General features: G+C 34.6%; 1 protein-coding gene across 3 annotated transcripts in view; it reads right to left on the minus strand.

Annotated features, from left to right (window-relative positions):
• Positions 1-306: 306 nt before the first annotated feature.
• SCYL2 (SCY1 like pseudokinase 2) overlaps positions 307-18,627 on the minus strand; it is a 36,442-nt gene continuing 18,121 nt past the window's right edge. For 2 of the 3 annotated variants that reach the window (XM_027739119.2, XM_027739120.2), the window contains exons 9-19: positions 17,031-17,207; positions 13,535-13,546; positions 13,279-13,401; positions 11,912-12,025; positions 11,290-11,422; positions 9,373-9,491; positions 8,660-8,760; positions 7,917-7,983; positions 7,696-7,785; positions 6,498-6,617; positions 307-5,946 (exon numbers count right to left, since the gene is read on the minus strand). In XM_027739119.2, coding sequence (XP_027594920.1) covers positions 5,296-5,946; positions 6,498-6,617; positions 7,696-7,785; positions 7,917-7,983; positions 8,660-8,760; positions 9,373-9,491; positions 11,290-11,422; positions 11,912-12,025; positions 13,279-13,401; positions 13,535-13,546; positions 17,031-17,207 — 1,707 coding nt within the window. In that variant the 3' untranslated portion in view covers positions 307-5,295. The remainder of the gene's footprint in view (positions 5,947-6,497; positions 6,618-7,695; positions 7,786-7,916; positions 7,984-8,659; positions 8,761-9,372; positions 9,492-11,289; positions 11,423-11,911; positions 12,026-13,278; positions 13,402-13,534; positions 13,547-17,030; positions 17,208-18,627) is intronic. The other variant, XM_027739121.2, reaches the window with a different exon arrangement.

The raw sequence follows: 18,627 nt of genomic DNA on the forward strand, positions 1-18,627 counted from the left end.
TATACAGTGAGAGTTTTCTGCAGAAGTTACCATTAGTTAATTTAATGGAAATTTTAAATAAAAATATCCTTCAACATGAAGATATGAAAAGTTCATTTATTTCCATAGGCAACCTAATTCAGAGTAAAAAGTGATGTGAACTTCTCAAAACTGCCACCGTATCTTTTACATATTTTTAAAGTAACTGATCTAAAAGTTGATACAAGAATAAATTTGTTTTGGAAGAGCTGTCCAATAAACTGGATATACACTAATGCCATGCTATGACAGTTCTATTTATGAATCACAGCCGACACTACAGTAACGTCACTTTATAAATCTCATGAGAACTTTAATATTTTACAATCAAAACATAAAACTGCCACTCATACAGAGATTGTACAATTAGACAAATAAACAAATATTAAATATTTTGCACATGGCCTGAGTTCACTGTAACATATTTTGATTTACAACTTCATCTCAGAAATCTGTACAGCAGTTAGAACTGTTTTAGAGAACTTAAAGACAATACAACTTCAGAGCTTATTTGTCCTGTTGATACAAGTGTGAGGCCTGGAAGGCAAGAGGATTTGTTGTATGAATCCAAGGTTTTACTGCCTTGTGTAACCTCCTTGCAAAGCAGTCAAAACCTAATGGAAAGTAAGGTACAAGGCAGGACCTCACTTGAAAATAAGCTAACTCATCTGAAATTCTCCAGATAGGTTTCCTCACAGCTATTTCAGAGTAAAAGTTCACAATGAGTATATAAAATGCAGCATATCTCTTAACAAAGAACAAAAAAGGGGTCACATATACAACAAGGTACTTTTTCTGTATTCTCCCTCCCTATATTTCTTTCATTGGAAATGGCACAAATCAGCATCCCCACCCATCCCCAATAGAAAACTCCTAATCAATAAACAAAGGTCACTCCTAAAGTCCAAAAACTTCATTGCAATGCAAGATCCAGTGTTCACAAACTTATGTTTTAAAAACTTTCTTTTTATGCTTAAGTCACATAGACATAGGCAGATTAAGCACGTACATTTATAATAGATAACACAAGTATCATGTAATTCTTAACCTGTATGGAAGCTTTATGGAATTTGATTAAAATCTAACTTCTCATTTAATTTTTGGGGTTTTTTGGTGCAGTTGAGCTGAAAAATCTAAAGTCATATAATCTACACACAGACTTGTCTATCTACAGACACCAATAACATTACAACAGGGGTTATAATACAAAAGTTAACATATGTTTTCCTTACTTTAAAAGGCCATCAGGGTATTTATTAAGGTTCCACGTAAATGTGAAACAGTTGTTGCTAAAAAGACAAAACTTAACAGAAAAGTTTTAAAGAATAAGGCTTGAAATGTTGTGTACCTACACATCCAAAAATCCAGCCTTCTACTCAGCACCTGTGTAGGCTACAACTACCCCACAACACTTCTTACTCACAGGGAGGAGATCACAGTATCTTCATTAAAACAAACTAGGGCATACTACCCATGTTCCCAGTAAAAAAATTTTTCTCCACTTCTCCCAAATAATTGGTGGACTCTTTTACCTTTCAAAAGACTCTGGTACTGCTGTCTTCCTGCATGAGCAGGTTCCATGGGCTGTTCTGTGCCTTATTCACACCACCTGCATGATGAAAAGGAACAGAAAATCTGCTCCCTCCTCCATCCTTGAAATGACACCTCCTGAAAGGGTCAGAACTAGGGGCTTATAAATTAATCTGTAACTCAGTAGTTTTAACATTCCTCTCCACCAGCCTAAGCAGAGAAGGTTTTTCAAGCCTCTTTAATACAATCTTTCCCTCTAGTAAAATAGTTTGCTTTCTGAGTTTTCAGAGGGTACTTCAGATACTTTCATACTTAAAACCAAATGGAACCAACAGTTCTAATACAGCAAACACTGCTGTCTTGGTGCAGTCATGTTCATTTAGCATACACCAGAGCAGCTAAAGCACAACTGATGTACATATGTAAGATGTGCAGCTGTTTTCACTTCTTTTCTCCTTTTGTGGTGAATACAACATAGATAAATCAATTAGAGAATAGGAACTTACTCCCTTCTATTTACCTCCCCTTTAAAATTAATGTAAAGTAAGCTATCTGGGCTGGGCACTTCAGCCCAGACTCTGCTCTAATTTCCACAGTAGAATAAAGATATGCTCATAACTTGCTGGGCTTCCACATTTTTTCCTTCAAATTAGGTTGACTAAAAAGGGCAGAAACTTAGTGTACTTTACAGTCTTGTTCAAGGCATTGTAAAAAAGAACTTATTTTTTATCAGGTTACTATTTCAGTAACAGCATTTGTAATTTCTTAATCAGATACCTATTTCAAACCTGTGTTCTCCATTTTATTTTACATTAGGGCTAGGCAGACCCTCTGCTTCCGGCCAAGCTAGATGTAACACTGCTTTCCGTCCAAGTCCAGACACAGAAGGCTCCTGGAATATCCACACTCTTTCCCAAACAACAACTTGGATGTGAAGTATAACTGCTGCTCTCAAACAACAGTATTCCCTCTGGACACAATATGAGTCTTCCAGCCTCTTGCAGGGCCTCAGGACAATCACTTGCAAGTGGAGAGATTAACTGGACAAGGTTTCCTAAAAACTACTGTAGTAGTACAGTACTGCTACTACTACACAGCTGCAGTGACTTACCTCTTGCAAGTCCTCTTTCCTCTAAGTAAAGAAGAAATAATTAGAGAACCTCACATACACACAGTTTCCTGACACACTGAGCAGGAAGCATCTACATGAGAGAGGGATTTGACTCTCTCATTTTAACTAGTTACCTTTTATTTTTAAGTAATTGGAAGATTTTGTTATGACTTTCATAAAGCACCCTTTTCAGTTTTCTTTGTTGTTGCTATTCTGTTTTGCTCATTCTGAAGATTGTAGCAAACAAGAAATCGAAATTACGTTTCAAATATAAATGGAAAAAATCCTATTGCTTGAGATAGATAAAGACCTTATTCCATTGTACTACCAGTTCATACAAGAGCCTCTTTTAATTTGAACTTGTAGGATTTTTTTGACTTTATTCTTACAAAATAGATTATGTTCTTGTGTAGTCCACGCCAAAAGCACATACCCCAAGCCCACAGTTTAGGAGGTCTACTACATGAAATCTTACCAAATATTTTCAGTTAATATCCCCTCAAAAAAGCTAAATTAAAATCCAGTTCTGAAAAGCCCACAGTCCAGGGAGCTCAGTGACTGAAGCCCTAGATCTAGAGACTGACATTTAAGACTGCCTTTGCCATAGATGTATTAATCTAATATATTGTAGAATCCTATGAGATGTTGCTTTTAATATAAACGCATTTTCCAAATAATTTAGAGAATTACAGATTCAAGTAATTCTTCAAAGGCTTGTTTCAAGTTATCTTAACAAAACGCAGATTTCAAGAGTTGACATAAAAGAAGACATTAGTGTGACTGAGAGTATAGAGCACTAGTAACAGCAAATGAACTTATATAGTTTAACAGTTCTAGTATTGTACTTAAATTTACACAGATCTCTTAACATAACCTACAATGTTTACCATGAATACTAACACCACATAAGCATTACAGTGTGTCAGGGATTGTTTTCTAGATCAGAACTTCATTGGTCCCAGGTGTTGTAAAATAACAGGACTAAGGCAGCAGCTGTAACACATAAATGATTCTTTAAGAAATATGCTTAAATGCTATTACTGCTTGGAACTGTGGAAATATAATAAAATACAAGTCACATTTACAGCATAAGGCCCTTTGGTTTCTTAAGCAGCAAATGAATGAACAGGTTCTTCAGTGAAAGGCTTTGAAAAATAAAGCAGGTAGGCTTTCCATAAAAAAGGTAACTAGTTCTTTCCTTCTCAAAATAGCCATCTGTAGTCTTCAAAATATTATGTAAGAAAGCTCTTGAAATTCTTAGGAAAGAAAAAGTTAAACCTCAACAGTAGTATCTGACAGAGCAGAGATTCGTTCCATCATGGGCAAGCTGAACATACACCTTCTGGGAAGTAGAAGAAACTACTATTTGGATTTCTGGAGAGCTTTATTGACTTTAGAGCAATACAATAAAAAGGATCTGAAATACCTGTGTATTTACCATATATTCTAGAGCTTACAAATCCATATTTGAGAACTCACTTTATGTCAATCTATCCTTCATAACGACTTGAGTTAAAACAAAATTAAATAGTTCATTCTCGTCAAGGCAATTTACGGCAGTCTGCTTTTTCACACAATCATGTGCAACTTGTACAAGGCAATCCTTTTCCATCTTCTTAATTGAGCCAAAAATAATGGATTAATTCAAGATATTTCTGTGTAACTATATGATGTGTGTTTGGTTACACAGAACTGTTTAGCTACACAGTTGTGGCAATCAATATGTGAATTTTACAGAGAACATTCATTTTGTGAGGTTTCATATCTACCATTACTCTTTTTTACACATCAGTTAGAAGCAGTATCCGATAAGCCAAAACACTGAAATATATAATAAATGTGATGAAGTCACCACATGTATTTTAAAATCCTGCTTAAGTGGTATGTTGCTTTTGCTATGGGGCTTGTAACAAGGATCTGGCATTATAAAAGAGATTGTAAACAAGCATGACCTTTGAAGCAGTGTTCTTACCCTGTCCCAAACTTGTACAAAATTTTAAAACTTCTTATGCCTGATGAATCTTGTTGTAGTTTACCACCATATTAATTATAATTATCCTATATAGATAGAAAAGAAAGTCAAAATATGCTCTCTTAGCCTCTTTCACAGTTATTGTTTAGAGCTCTTTCTATATAACATGGCTATTGAAATTTTTGGGCTAGCATAAGAATTTCCTTTTTACAAACTGTCATATGCAAAATGACAGTTTGTGCCAAATGCAGGCAACACGAATAATTGTGGAGGGTTGCATTCACTAGAATCATTATACCCAAAGCATTTTTGGTGAGCCTAAGAAACAAAATTTTGTATGAAACTTCATAGGAGTTGATTGAGTACACCTCTGAACAATTCTGATATACTTCTTTTTCAGTTGTATATATACATCCTACATTCATCATTCTCATTTTCGGTAAAGAGACAGGAAATCTTTAGCATGTAAGATGACTTTGCACTTGCACAATTCCACTGCAGTACCAGCTGAATGCAACATCAGCCTTTTTTCCAGTGCAGAAGTCTTTACTTTGCTGGGCTGAAAGTTTCCCCAAATCGTGCTTTTACTAATCAAAAAAAGATGTTAATCAGCTTACCCATGATCCAAATTTCATCAGTCTTTGAAAGAAGAAAACAAAACATTTTACCCAAAAAGATCTTTTAAGTCATTACTAGCTGAGCTGCTGTTTGTCATTGTGTTTGCTGGCTGTGCAAAGTTCTGAGGAGAAAAGAAAGGATTACCCTGTATACCAAAGCCAGGCTGTCCCATCACGTTCATCTGAGGTCCCAAGACTGAACTGCTCGCATTCGGGGACCCTGGTGGTGGTACAAACTGATTAACCCACTGGCTTGATTTCTGTTGAGCCAACTGTTTCATGCTGACTTTGGGTTTTTGGGGACCAAAAAGATTATCTAAAGCAGACATATCTGGGGGTCTGTTTTGTTGTGTCAGTGGAGAGACTGCAGATGCAGCATTCATAGGACTGTAATTTGGCATACTGGCAGTTGGTACAATGTTCATCTTGGTTGCTCCTGCTGCACTTGGACCACTGAAGAAATTCGGAGTGGCAAGACCTGCTCCCATAGTGAATCCAGCAGTCTGAAAACCCATATTTGTATTCAGTCCATTTGTCATATTTCGCTTTGTGTTGTCAACGGGTGATGAAAATCCCATTCCAACACCCATAGAAGGAACAGAAGAGAAGCTGTTTGCAGATGCAACTTGAGCTTTGTTGATAGGATGGCTAGTCAAAGATGACATGTTATCTATCAAGGTATCTGTCAAGTCTTTTGTCTGCAAAATATATAAAATGCAGTTAAATGGTCTTCCTGTACAACACTTCTCTTGCAACACTTTTAGCATTGCTCCAGTAGAACTGGCATTAATTTTTCAGAAATTAGAATTTACTGCATGGAATTGGGCAGAAAATGTAATTATACACAAGAGAAATGAGGTTTTTTTCTTTGCTACTTAGAACTAATTGTTATGCAGCTTTAATTTGACAACTAAGACTACACACAAAGTACTACTGTGACTATCTGCTTTCATGCCCCATTTCTATCCCCAATTCCTTTACATATTTACTTAATAAACTCTTCAGAGCAAAATCATTTTAATATGTCCTTTTTCCTTATCTAGAACAATGGCCTTCTGATAATAATGATACCCTAGGAAACTCTTGTAATATTGCTAATGAAGCAAACGTCAGACACAAAAATTTAATTTAGTTTTTCTCAGCTGTGCCATTGTACTACCAGAGAAAACAGAAGTGACTCAGAGAAGGAAAAAATGCTAAAAGCATCAGAGATCCAATGGAAGCAGTGCAGTAGTTTGTTCCTTCTCACCTGCTTCACTGGAGGTGTTATTGCAGTTGCTTGTGGCTTAAGAGGTTGCTGGCTTTTCAGTTTTTGTGCCTGTTCTTGTTCTTTAGCTAACTTTTGCTTCTCTTCCAGTGTAAGTGATGCCTTTAAAAGGAAAGGTACTAAGTTGCAAGAAACGGTGATTTGTACATTCATATTTGTATTGCATAAATAGCACTGTCATTTCAATACATGGTAGAAAAATACAATTATTTAGAAAAAGACATAAAAGAGAAAGTAAATAAGCACAAAATCTATTATAACATTTACCACATTACTAAAAAGTACTTAAAGCAAATAAATATAAGAAATTTGGGCAGTCAGAAATAAAAGAGATATATCAACAAAACCACTTTAGCTTTGTCTCCTTAATATTGGTCATAAGAAAAAGTGTTCTTCATAGTTTTTGGTTTTATATGGTTACTAACTTGATATAGAGCTGCAATTGACCATGAAGTTGAAAAGGAAATTTTATTTTAAGATTGCTCAAGAGCCTTTTCAGAATTTTAACTCTACTTTTGTTAATAATGAAGTATAAAATAATGAAATCATTCCCCCTTAGTCTAAAATTAGTGAGAGGATTCAGATAACTAGAAATGAAAATTATAAAATATACAGATTCTGGGAAGCCACTTCCATAATTATAAGTATGAAAAGAATTTTACAATAGTTTATGCTTATGTTTACTATTCTATCTCATGTCGTTTTTCTCTGCTTCTTGTATTTAACCCCATACTGACTGCTTATTTTCACTTAACTTTGAACTCTACAGTGAATGTTAATCTCTGCTACTACATGAAATTCTACATTCTATCTTCATTTCTCTTTGTAATTTTACCAGAAAGGTCCCTAGTTTGTTTTCCTACCTAAATCCAGTGCTGAAGTTTCATTGAAATCTATAATTAAGGAGAAAGAAAATGACCACAGATTTATAATCCTAACTGCTGCCTACTTTGTATACAGCTATTTCCAAGGAAAGGCTTCCATGGAAATTCAAGGATATAATTTGAACATTTTTCAATGGACCTGCACATGTGACTATGTATGTGCCATACAAAAGTAGTTAGTTTTTCTATTAAAGCTTTAAAAAGGTAAATATTTACACACAATTTTTTATGCAACCATATCAGCCTTATATTAGACAGCTGGACACAACTGAATTGCAAAACAAACTAAAGCCCACCTTCTTCTGTACTGATGACACCTCATTCTCTTTACTGTCAGATCCACTAGTTAGAAGGTCAGTTCCACTACTATTAAATACCTTGTCGATCTGTTTAAGTTCAAAGAAACAAAACTTCATTATTTGAAATGTTGCAAATAAAGGTAACATAAATATGAACCAAGTAATTTTAAATTTCAAATTTCTATGTGTAAGTTACATAATAAAATATTGTTGCTTACCTGATTGCTTGTACCACTAGATCTTGCCTCTTCAGACACGCTCATTTGGTTAGCTATATCCAAAGATCTACATAGTGTAGAGTATATTACAAAAAGATAACTTTGAAACCACATCCATCACTAATATAAAAAAATTTCATTACGAGACCACTGCCATTTTTATATAATGCCTTTAAAGAGACTGGGAAATGTTACTATGATGAATAGTAAAGCTCTCCTAACCATTTCATGTGGTTCTTAGTTCCTCCTTTTGAACAGAATGACCCAGACTTGAGATAGTCCAAGTTAATTTGTCTCAGAAATCTCACCTCATATCAGACTCCATAAAATAGCTCTAAGCATCTTAAAATATCACAGTCTTCTAAAAGGCTGCAATGTTTATGTTTCTCCAGTATGATTTATTTCTCAGCAACTAGAGGAAAGCAAGTTAGCATATAGAAGCAAGGCATCAAACAATACTAGTAGAGCTCAATATGAACTTTCAAATTTAATGAATTAAAAATTATTGACTTAAAATAATAAACTGTATCTGAACTGTATAGAGGGATTTTTTTCTATAAATCCACTAATATCACAATATTATCATCATTTTAGGACTAGTAAATCTTGACAACTGTGCTTATTTGAGGTAATTCTCAACTACTGAACTAAGAATTGCCTAATCTTTTTATTGTTATGGCTAGAGTTTTCTAACATTTGCCAAAAAACCTGACTACTTCTTTAATGTAAACATAAACACTTACTTCTGTTGCTCTTGCATGACATGAAGTTGTTCCAGTTTTGTTTTATGTTCTGCCTCCAATCTGTTAAGCATATCTCTTATAACACAAATAAAAGAATTGAACTGGAAAAGAAATATATAAGAAGTTCGGATTTTGGAGAGATGGAATTCAGACAGATATAACTTAACAGGTAACACCTCATAAAACCTACAATATATCATGCCAGATAAGCTGCAGATTTTTAAATAATTTATCACCTTCGCTATCATGCATTAGATACAAAACTACAAGCAGAGTGCATATTAGAACAGGGAAAAATACATTCCACTAAATAAAAAAAAAGGGACAATGCAGACAAAACCCCTCACATATGAGTATTACCAGATTAATTTTCAAACAAACAAACAAACCTACTAGGTATTCCCTTTCCAAATATTTCATAGCGACATAGTATTTTAATTTGAATTCTTATTATGTTAGTAGCTAACTGCTTTTGCAGGATATTTGGAGGGTGATAGCATTAATTTTGAAATTTTATACCAGATCCGTTAAACACACTGAAAAATAACATGCTTTAAACATACAAATGCAGTAAAACTTGAAAGGGTTTTGGTACTGTTTGTTTTTACAACAGATACAGACATCCAGTAATGTATGAATTTCTCATGACAACAGTTTAAATTTATTCTTTGATAATTATGAAGAAAAAGCAAGCAAAACAGTCATGTTCCTACCTGATTGAGATTAAGATTGTTCTCGATACTAAGAGGAATCAGATGGGGCAATACTTTTCCTGCAAGCTGTTCTTTGGTAATTCCCAACTTCTTGTGAGTAAATGTACATTTGTAAATACCTAACATACAACAGCAAAATAGCAAAAATTGTTAAGCTTAGTAAGCAATGTGAACAAACTCCAGGTAACACGCTCATGTATGTACTGATCATCTGAATGATCACTCTGCGCGAGCAGGGACAAACATGACCAAGAGAATCATAAAAAGTACTCCTTCACAACAGAAACTTATAACAACAAGAGGCTTTGCTACAGTTCAGAACAAGAGGATGTCCAAAGTCATACTTAGCAGTTATGAAACCTGTTATTAGTCAAGGTATTATTCTATCCAATTATCTGGGAATATGCATCTTTGAATAGATCTCGTGCAACTGAGTTACCACAAAGTGACAAATTGCCACTGAGAAATCAAGCTATGTTACCTAAGGATATGTTCTCTCCTGGCACACTGAAGTGGCTAGGATTAACAATCATACTGCTCTCTGATGGTATTTTACAAATATTGTTACCTAGAAGTATCTGGCTGTGTTACATTTGGGATCAGAAATCATGTATAATCTTTATCTGTTCTAAAATCTCTGAAAAAAAGAATCCTGACAGGCATGAGGGACACAGTGTTAAGCCCACAAGTTCTATAGTGTTTCTGACAGGAAGAGTCCTCTGCTTAAATAGTCCAGCTCTTGTGGCAAATGCTAAACATATTAGCATGAAAGACACAGCAGCCTTCTTCACTTTCTATGGTAGTAGAACAGAGCTGTCACCAAGACAAAGAAGGTATCACATACGAGTAAGACGGTATTATGATTCTGGAGAAAAGGACTGCCTGAGTATATAAAATTGATTTCAGTCCGCCATTTCCAAACAACCGTTCACTTATTCCCTGTATCAGAGTAGAATTCAGCAGTAACACAACTAAAGTAAAAAACACAGTGTCCCTCTTCTTAGACAGCAAATATAAGTCAAACCTGCAAGGATTAAGGGAAACAGGCAGTTCTAAATCAGTACAGATAGTACAGTTCTAAAACAGTACAGCCTCCTTACTGATTCTGAGCAAATCAAAATAATGCTGCCATCACATATTATTACAGTGTTTAATGAGGGCTGTTGCTGATACACCTCAACTGTTACAAACGGTCTTACTGACAACTTACTGACAACACTTCTTTGTCAGTAAGAGAAATGGTCACTGTCCTCCAGACTTGACCACGCGGTTACACCTCTTTCTTGGCTGTCTCTCTGGTCATCTGGTCTCCTTGAGTGCATTGAAATGGTTAAAATCACCCACCCTGAGCTAGGCAAGCACCAAGTGACACTAGAAAAGCACAACTGGGAGTGAGGTCTCCCCTTCCATAGGAAACAAGCCATTAGGTTTTGTTAGTCATTTTGTGAGACTTCACCCAGCTCATGTTCAATTTCAGTGCAAAAGGCAGCACTGTTTGTTTAAACATCCAACAAAATGAGTCTAACAAAACCTGCAGTAAAGAACAGCAGATTTGTAGACAATCATTCATAGTATCTGACATGAAAGAGTATCTGAAAGAAGGCAGATCATACATTCTTCTGAGGAAAACAGCTTCTCTGGCTCCATGGAGCACAGTCCATAAAGTGTCACAGCCCAAGAACTGCAGTGAGTACTCAGAACTGCACTGGGCCCTGAAGACTAAAAATATGTGTACTAGTGTCAGATGTACCTGCAATACTTAAGGTAACTGAACAGGGACGTACTTAAGAACCAGAAACAGGAAGTTTTAAATAGTCATTTTAGAAATACACTATGTAAACATGATCAATGATGAGGAAGCTCTCAGACTTACAACATGAAAGAACATAAGACGAGAAAGTGGGAAGTATTAATTACCTAGAATTCCCATGAGCACTGCAGGTTCCTTTGATGGAATTTGTTGTAGAAAAGGTAAAATATCATCAAGCACAAACCATTTATCCAAATACTCCAAAATCTTGCCTAAGCACACTAGTGAGTTTACCCGGACCTGTGAAGTATAAGAATTAAACAAACTCTTCATTATATTTTTGTCCAAGAAAAAAACCCCAACCTTACAAAACCCAGAAGAAAACAGGTGCTACTGAAACTACAACCTTTATATCTGAAAATTCAAGAGAAGTTTAAAAAAATCCTTTTGTGTCATGAAAGTAAAACACTTGTATATTATGCATAGTTACATAATGCTCACAAAATCTTGGCTTTTCTGCATGACAAACACCGTCAGTGTATATTATTGTGGAGCACACTTCAAAAATTTTTCACAGTATTATTAACACAATAAGATAACAACTTTAAAAACTGTTAAAAAAGTAAATGGCACTTTTGCATCGGTAAAAAGTATTTTACAAAATTAAAAAAAAGAAATCAGAGCACACTGATTGGATTTTCTTTAAAGACACAACAGCAGAAAAGCCAAAGCAATTAAAGGTAACGACATATTCTAAGGACTGAGAGATAAAATTACTAGGATACTCACAGCAAGAGAAGAAGTCTGCAAACATGCATTTTTAATTCTTGGAATTAATGAATTTTTCATTGATGGGTAATCTATTAAATTGGCAAACGTGGGAATTATGTTTAGGCAAAGTTCCTACAAAAAAAATTCCATACAAGTTTAAAAAGAAACATGTACATTTATTACAAAATTAGTACTAATTTTACTCAATATCAAAGTCAGTTTGAAATGCCTTCTTAAGCTTTCCTTTTAAGGAAATATGTTCAACTAAGCTGACCTTAATCTATCAGACTCACTTAAAAATAGCTAGAATAATAAAGCATCATTGTATGTACACAGAAACAGTCTTTAGAAAAGAGAGCATTCATAAAGTCATAATAAAATATTTGGATAGCAAGAATATCTTGTATTTTCACAAAACAACTTTACATAAAAACTAGCTTTTATTACATCAAGCTAATATAAAGCAAGCAAATTTGAATGAGTACTATCAACAGCAATACAATGATAGGGTGAAAGATAAAAGAGCATTAAACATATTTTAGCAACAGAGAAAAAATAAACACACAATTTCAGCCCAAAGCAAAAAACAAGAGACAGTAATATTAAGTAGGTTGCAAGTAAATACCTGAGTAACTAAACTACTGACACAGAAAAAACTCATGCCAGGTACTTTAAAACCAAAAATCTTTCTCCATAATATTGCAAAGGTTTTGCAAAGGCAGAAGTCAAATCTGATTATCCAAATCGTTCTTTAGGAAATATTTTTAGGTTTCTTTATCTCCCCCTCCCACCCCTGAATGTTTTTGGGTAACTGGAAGTTAATTCCAGTAGAATGATTAGGAAAAAAAAAAAACAGACAAACTTGAGAAAGGTAGAGAAAGAACAAAGAGAAAAATTAAAATACAGATACATAAAAATGTCACCAGAAGGTATATTAATATGATTTTACAGCAAATCAGGTCTTCCAAGGTAACTGTCAGCACAGATGTTCTTACCAGAAGGACCTCAGTACAAGCCACCTCTCACTGACAGGTAAGAGCATGCATGCCTGCATAGTTTCTGCTGCACAGTCAATGGAGTATAAATGCATATCCTACTTTTTGCTATGGTGGCTAGTAAGATTTTAAGATAGGAGTATTAGAACACCAGTCAAGTGGTTACCCCCTGGAAAATAAGGGAACTAAATTTTATTTTATTAAAACCAAATTATTTTATTAAAACCAAATTTTCTTTAATAAAACACTCATCTCTTTCAATATTCAGGAATATTACACAGCTTTATCTTCTTTTTTTTTTCCAATGAAAAAATACATCAGTATACAAAAAGTTGGCACATCAGCTGAAAGAGAAAAAAATGTTTTAAATAAATGCTGCAATTACTATACCTGGATCTGAATTGAAGGTGCTTCCAAAGCTCTATAAACCATTGGTAGAACGCTGTTCTTTATTTCATCTGGTGGAGTTTTGGTTAGAAGTAAGTCCATTTTTTGCAGGAAGATTAACAATATCTATTAAAAGAAGGACAATTCAGAAGCCAAAAGTTTTAACTCCAGAAGCATATATTTACAACTTAAAGTGTATTGTAACATATCATAAAAACTTCACAAGTTTTCTTAGAACTCAGTAAATGCGATCACTTACCATGTTGCTTGCCTGAAGGCATGGAAGACAAAAAACACTTTGACATATTATTGCATTTTAAAAAGAGCAAATACAAATCAAACAAAATATACATGTTCTAGACTGACCTCTCTAAAATAACAAATCCAAATAGCTAAGTAAGGAGTTCTTGTTTCTATTTACTCCATGGTCTTTTGTTAAAATTCACCCACATAAAAATCTTTATACATACATCACTGTTGAAAAAGCTAAACTTTCAAAAACCTATGACTCAAATTCTGACCTCAAAGCACTTGATTACAACTCCACATATAAAAGCTGTATTCCACGTGTCTAGAATAAATAGGGATGTAATGAAAGCAATATTGCAACTACTAGATGGCCACAAAATGCCTTTATTTTATTTCACATGGAAATTGTATATCATAAAATAAAAAATCTCAAACAAAACCCCTCACATTGCATTAACCTAAAAAATAACACTAGAATAGCACATATATATAGTGCGATTCACCTTGCTCAGGCTTAGCCATTTAAAAATTAGTCACTATTCTAAGTCACTCATCCAGGCTCAGTCTCAAATACAGAGAGTGTCTCTAACACATAAGGTTCATATCTCAGCTTGGACAGGCAAGACAACTTGCTAGAGGTGACACTGAGTATCCACTGACACATGGACCCATTTTAGCAAAACATAGTTAGACTAGATATATAAATTATGTTGAATGTAAACATATTAATAACAAAATGCCAAGTATTTTATAGGAGGAAATTAGACTTTACTTTTAAGTCTAAAAATACATAGCAATCAGTGCCTATATGTCAAACAAACGGAAGCGTCAAAATGTAGAAACAGAAGTATATCAAGAGCAAATTACAAACTTCCCCCATTTATTTGCCTTCCTTTACAGGGAAGAAAAATAGATTTTTAAACTGCAGCTAATACGTGTTTTCTCATTGTATATTTATAATTTCCTAAACTGCACACACACACAAAATCATTCATTCATTCCAAGAAAATTGCTTCTGATGAAATATCCCCATATGTGGGACAAAGAGGGTAAGACGGACAAGATCAGTTTTAAAGTTAGATTTTATAATTTTCTTCAATATAGAATTTTTGTTTGTCCTACACTTGGCTTTTTGAAACCTACATGTGCTCATAACACATGTTCTTCTCTAACAGCTCTGTAATGCTGTGGAATTACAGTTTCTATGTTAGTTACATCTATAGCTTTGGAGAAATATCATTCGATTGTTTTTGCAAATTTGGAAAGAATATGAATGAAACCTCTTATTTAACAACTAGTAAATCTCCTCTAAAATAAGAACCAAGTACTATACAATAATTTAGACTTCACAGAAGCAGTTCAGCTCTTTTCCACTGCCTGTCAATACTTTTCATCTAAGATAAAGCTGAATCATTTCTATCTCTCTCTACCTGGGTTTAACTAGAATGTAGTTCATGTTGTTCCAAAGAATACCTTTTATTTTTAGCTTCTATGGTCATATTCATTACTTTTTATCTATTTAGGTAGAAACTAAGATGCTACAGTCACAGATTCACACACACCATCTAACAAGCAAGTAGTAGCAGTTGCACTCTAAACAATAATGCATCTTTTATTAGTGCAGAGCCCAGTATTTCTCCGGGTACACTGTGGTGGACTGAATTAGAATATGGATTTACAGCACATCCTATGCTAACTCTCCATGGATTCCTGTAAATATAAATTAAGGGTTTGTCTGGGCAGCTATGCCAGAGTAAGCTACTATGTTAATTTACAGCACACGTTACTCCACACTAACCTCAAGAGTATGATATAAATGAGTAGTTTAACTAAATATTTAATTTTCATATTATAAATTTCCTCATACAAAGACATTGTGAACACTAATAATGTCTTCATACTGAATTACAGTAGCTTCCCTATGATATGTTTATTTCCTAACCCAAGTATCCTATGAAAGTCAAGCAACAGGCCCCTCACACAAATCTACATCTCAAGACAGCATTTGGAAGAAACACTGGCACATTCTCTGTCTGCCCCTCTCTAGGAGCAAACACACAGAAACTTTTTTGCCTTGCACAAAGATAGTCAGACCTAGAATTCTACCCTCTAGCACTCTGAACCTTTGTATTTTTTTCTCAAATTCCTGGTAAATTAATTTTGAAAACATGACCTAGATTACTTAAAGAAACTTTACCATATTAAAAAGACCACAGAAAGAATAGTTGAATAAGCCACGGAGAACTTAGCATTGAAAATATCAATGTAAGAATTTAATACATAGTATCTAGACAGCTACAGAAAAACTTGTGGTCAGCTCATAAAGAGTGAGCTTTGCCAAGTTTGTATTTTGCTTCCCTCATTTCTCAAGACATAAACCAGCTTTTGTGTCCATTATGCTCCTGATAAAACTTTGCTACAAACTTTTTGCAGTGAAGATCTTTCTCACAAATCTAATGTTAAAGGCAGCAAAACATAGTGTTACCTTTTAGGATGACACAGCACAAATGAGGTGTTCACTGACTTTTGGTTGGTTAAATGTTTACTTTTTTCAAGACAACAACAAAGCTAACATAAAGCCTCAGTGTACCAAAAGTAAACAGTATTAAGCAGTTCAAATTTTCCAAGGTATTCTCAGTTACACAGTTGTTCCCTTTCTCCCCCTCCTCAGTATAATGAGAATTCTTTGGTCCAGTTTTCTGAAACCCAGAAATAAAAAGTCTACTTGTTCATTTCCATGTTTACCTTGCCCTTTGGGTGCTCTACCAGGAAATAATGGCATAAAGCAATAAACCAAGGTGAGTTGGAAGGAATGCATACATGCCTTTCATCTGTGGAGGCACAATGCCTAACTTAGTGACAGAATTCTCAGGAATCATCAGGCACATGGTGATGATAAAAGGCTGTAAATTTTTGCTCCTTTACAGTAACAGTGGTGTCTTACTACTTTTATGCATTTAAACTACAGTGAAAAGAGCATAACTATCTTACATATCACATTTGACATACAGAATTAAATAAATTTCACAAATTTGTGCACAACCCTCAAACACTGTTCTTATTATCATGGATAAACAGCAATTCTAAGAGAGTGCTAGAGTTACAATTTTTTCACCCCATGATCCCAATGTCAGCAATCTGGACACAAAAAAAAAAATCATAGGTACAACTTGCTCAGATTGGCTAGATAAGTGATAAAATGCTTACAAATATACCTTCTACAATCAACCAAAACCAAGAATTGAGTGGTATATTAAATGTTTCCTTTTCTGCTTCTCTAATCTCATTAACAAATATACCCTCAAAAAATTCATCTGAAAAAGCAGAGGCTTTGTATATTTCCTGGAAAAATCTATTTTGCATGAATCAAGACTGACTGCTTGGACAACTACAGACAGGTTGGGCAATATGTGTGAAGCTGGAAAAGGCAAATAGAACAATTAGTCATTTTTCAGAAGAAAAAAACACCAAAGGGAAAAATTGTAATCTGAACAATATTAACATACCTGGATTGGTTCTTGCTGCTTAAAAACAGGACCAAGATCAGGCAGTATGAGCCTGATATATTCCTCTTTGGTACATTCCTCAGCAATTAAGAGAACATTAGGCAAGACGAAGGGTACCATATCAGGATTCACAAATTCAGAAGTCAAGCAAGGCAAAATTCGCTGAATTATAACACGCTAAAAGAAGAAAAAAATACAACAAAAAACCAAGTATGCCTCATGTCATACTGCACTGCAGTAAGTCACCACTGTGCCAGCTCAGCAGCTTCTGTATTAACCCAATATTTACAAAAAAGCAGACAGACAATTTTCAGTTTTGAAGTCTTGTTTTCACAGTATACTGCAGCTAATTTATACTGTGCTACCCTGGTTACTTTTCTGTTAGCACTCAAAACATAACTGGAGACTTTAACAACTGTGAAGCTCAACAAAGCAACGAACTGTACAACAAACTGTACAACAAACTCAACAAAGTAATAAACTATACAGAAAAAAGGACTTTCAACCACATACATGAATTAAGAAAACTTTATTCTATACGCTTTCTTTAAAAAGACCCTTAAAAAAGACCCTACCACCCCCCGAAAATAATCCCTTTTTCTGTTCCCCATCATTCACTCATCAAACACATAATGATACTATACTTCCCAGTAAAACTCCAGGTACATTCCCTAAATAGGATTTTGTTGATGAAACAGGTATTTGCACTGTGGATGTCTACTGCAGAGTCAGACATCCTTAAATGCTTTTCAAGTCAATAAACAGAAATATACAGTTCCAAGGGCACAGTCACTTCCCTCATAGAACATACTTTCAAGACAGGAAAAGAAAAAAAGAATGCCCTGAAGATGATTAGGTCAGCCCGTGGCTGTCTAAAGTTAAGTGAAATACATGCCATCTATTTTCAAATTCAAAGCAGCAACCATTTCTGATCAAAGGAGAAAATTACTAAATTAAAAAGAAGAGAGTATTAAACATGAAGTCTGAATTTTGCACTGTGTAGTGCAAAACAGAATTAAAGAAATTTAATGCAACGGTTGAGAAGCTCCCTTATTCCATTAGGTATTAAACTAATACTATTTTTCTATCACATATGCATTATGGTTTATATAAATTAAAGTATACTATAAAAGGAAAAGGAGCGAATCTAGACATAGTGTCTAACAGCACACAGAAGAAATCTGTAATGACAGGCATTTGCCTTTGAGATTTCTGGGCACTGTCAGCACAATAAAGCACTTAGTCTATTAAGGGAAGGAAGCTTTAGACTATTCAACATTAAAGTACTGCCTTGCTATGAAAAAAACTTGAAGCAATCTTATTGGGAGAAAAGGCAGCAAGATGACTTCCAAGAGCTATGATAGTACCTGGAAACAAAAAGAAAGCCTTGTAAGTGAAGACAACTTGCCTTTAAACTGGGGTGAACTACAACAGGACATGCAAATGATGGTTCCTTACACATATTGATAGCACGATTTGCCATTTTCCATTTAAAGTATTATTTAAAGCTGAGGAGTATTTCCAAACTAGTTGTTTTCTAATCTCCCTTTCTTTCCTACTGCTCTATTCTGACAGTCTCGTTGCAGTCTACTATGGT

The sequence above is a fragment of the Pipra filicauda genome, unplaced genomic scaffold, assembly GCF_003945595.2.
Source record: "Pipra filicauda isolate LSUMZ 115617 unplaced genomic scaffold, ASM394559v2 scaffold334_size1588553_pilon, whole genome shotgun sequence".
NCBI lineage: Eukaryota > Metazoa > Chordata > Aves > Passeriformes > Pipridae > Pipra > Pipra filicauda.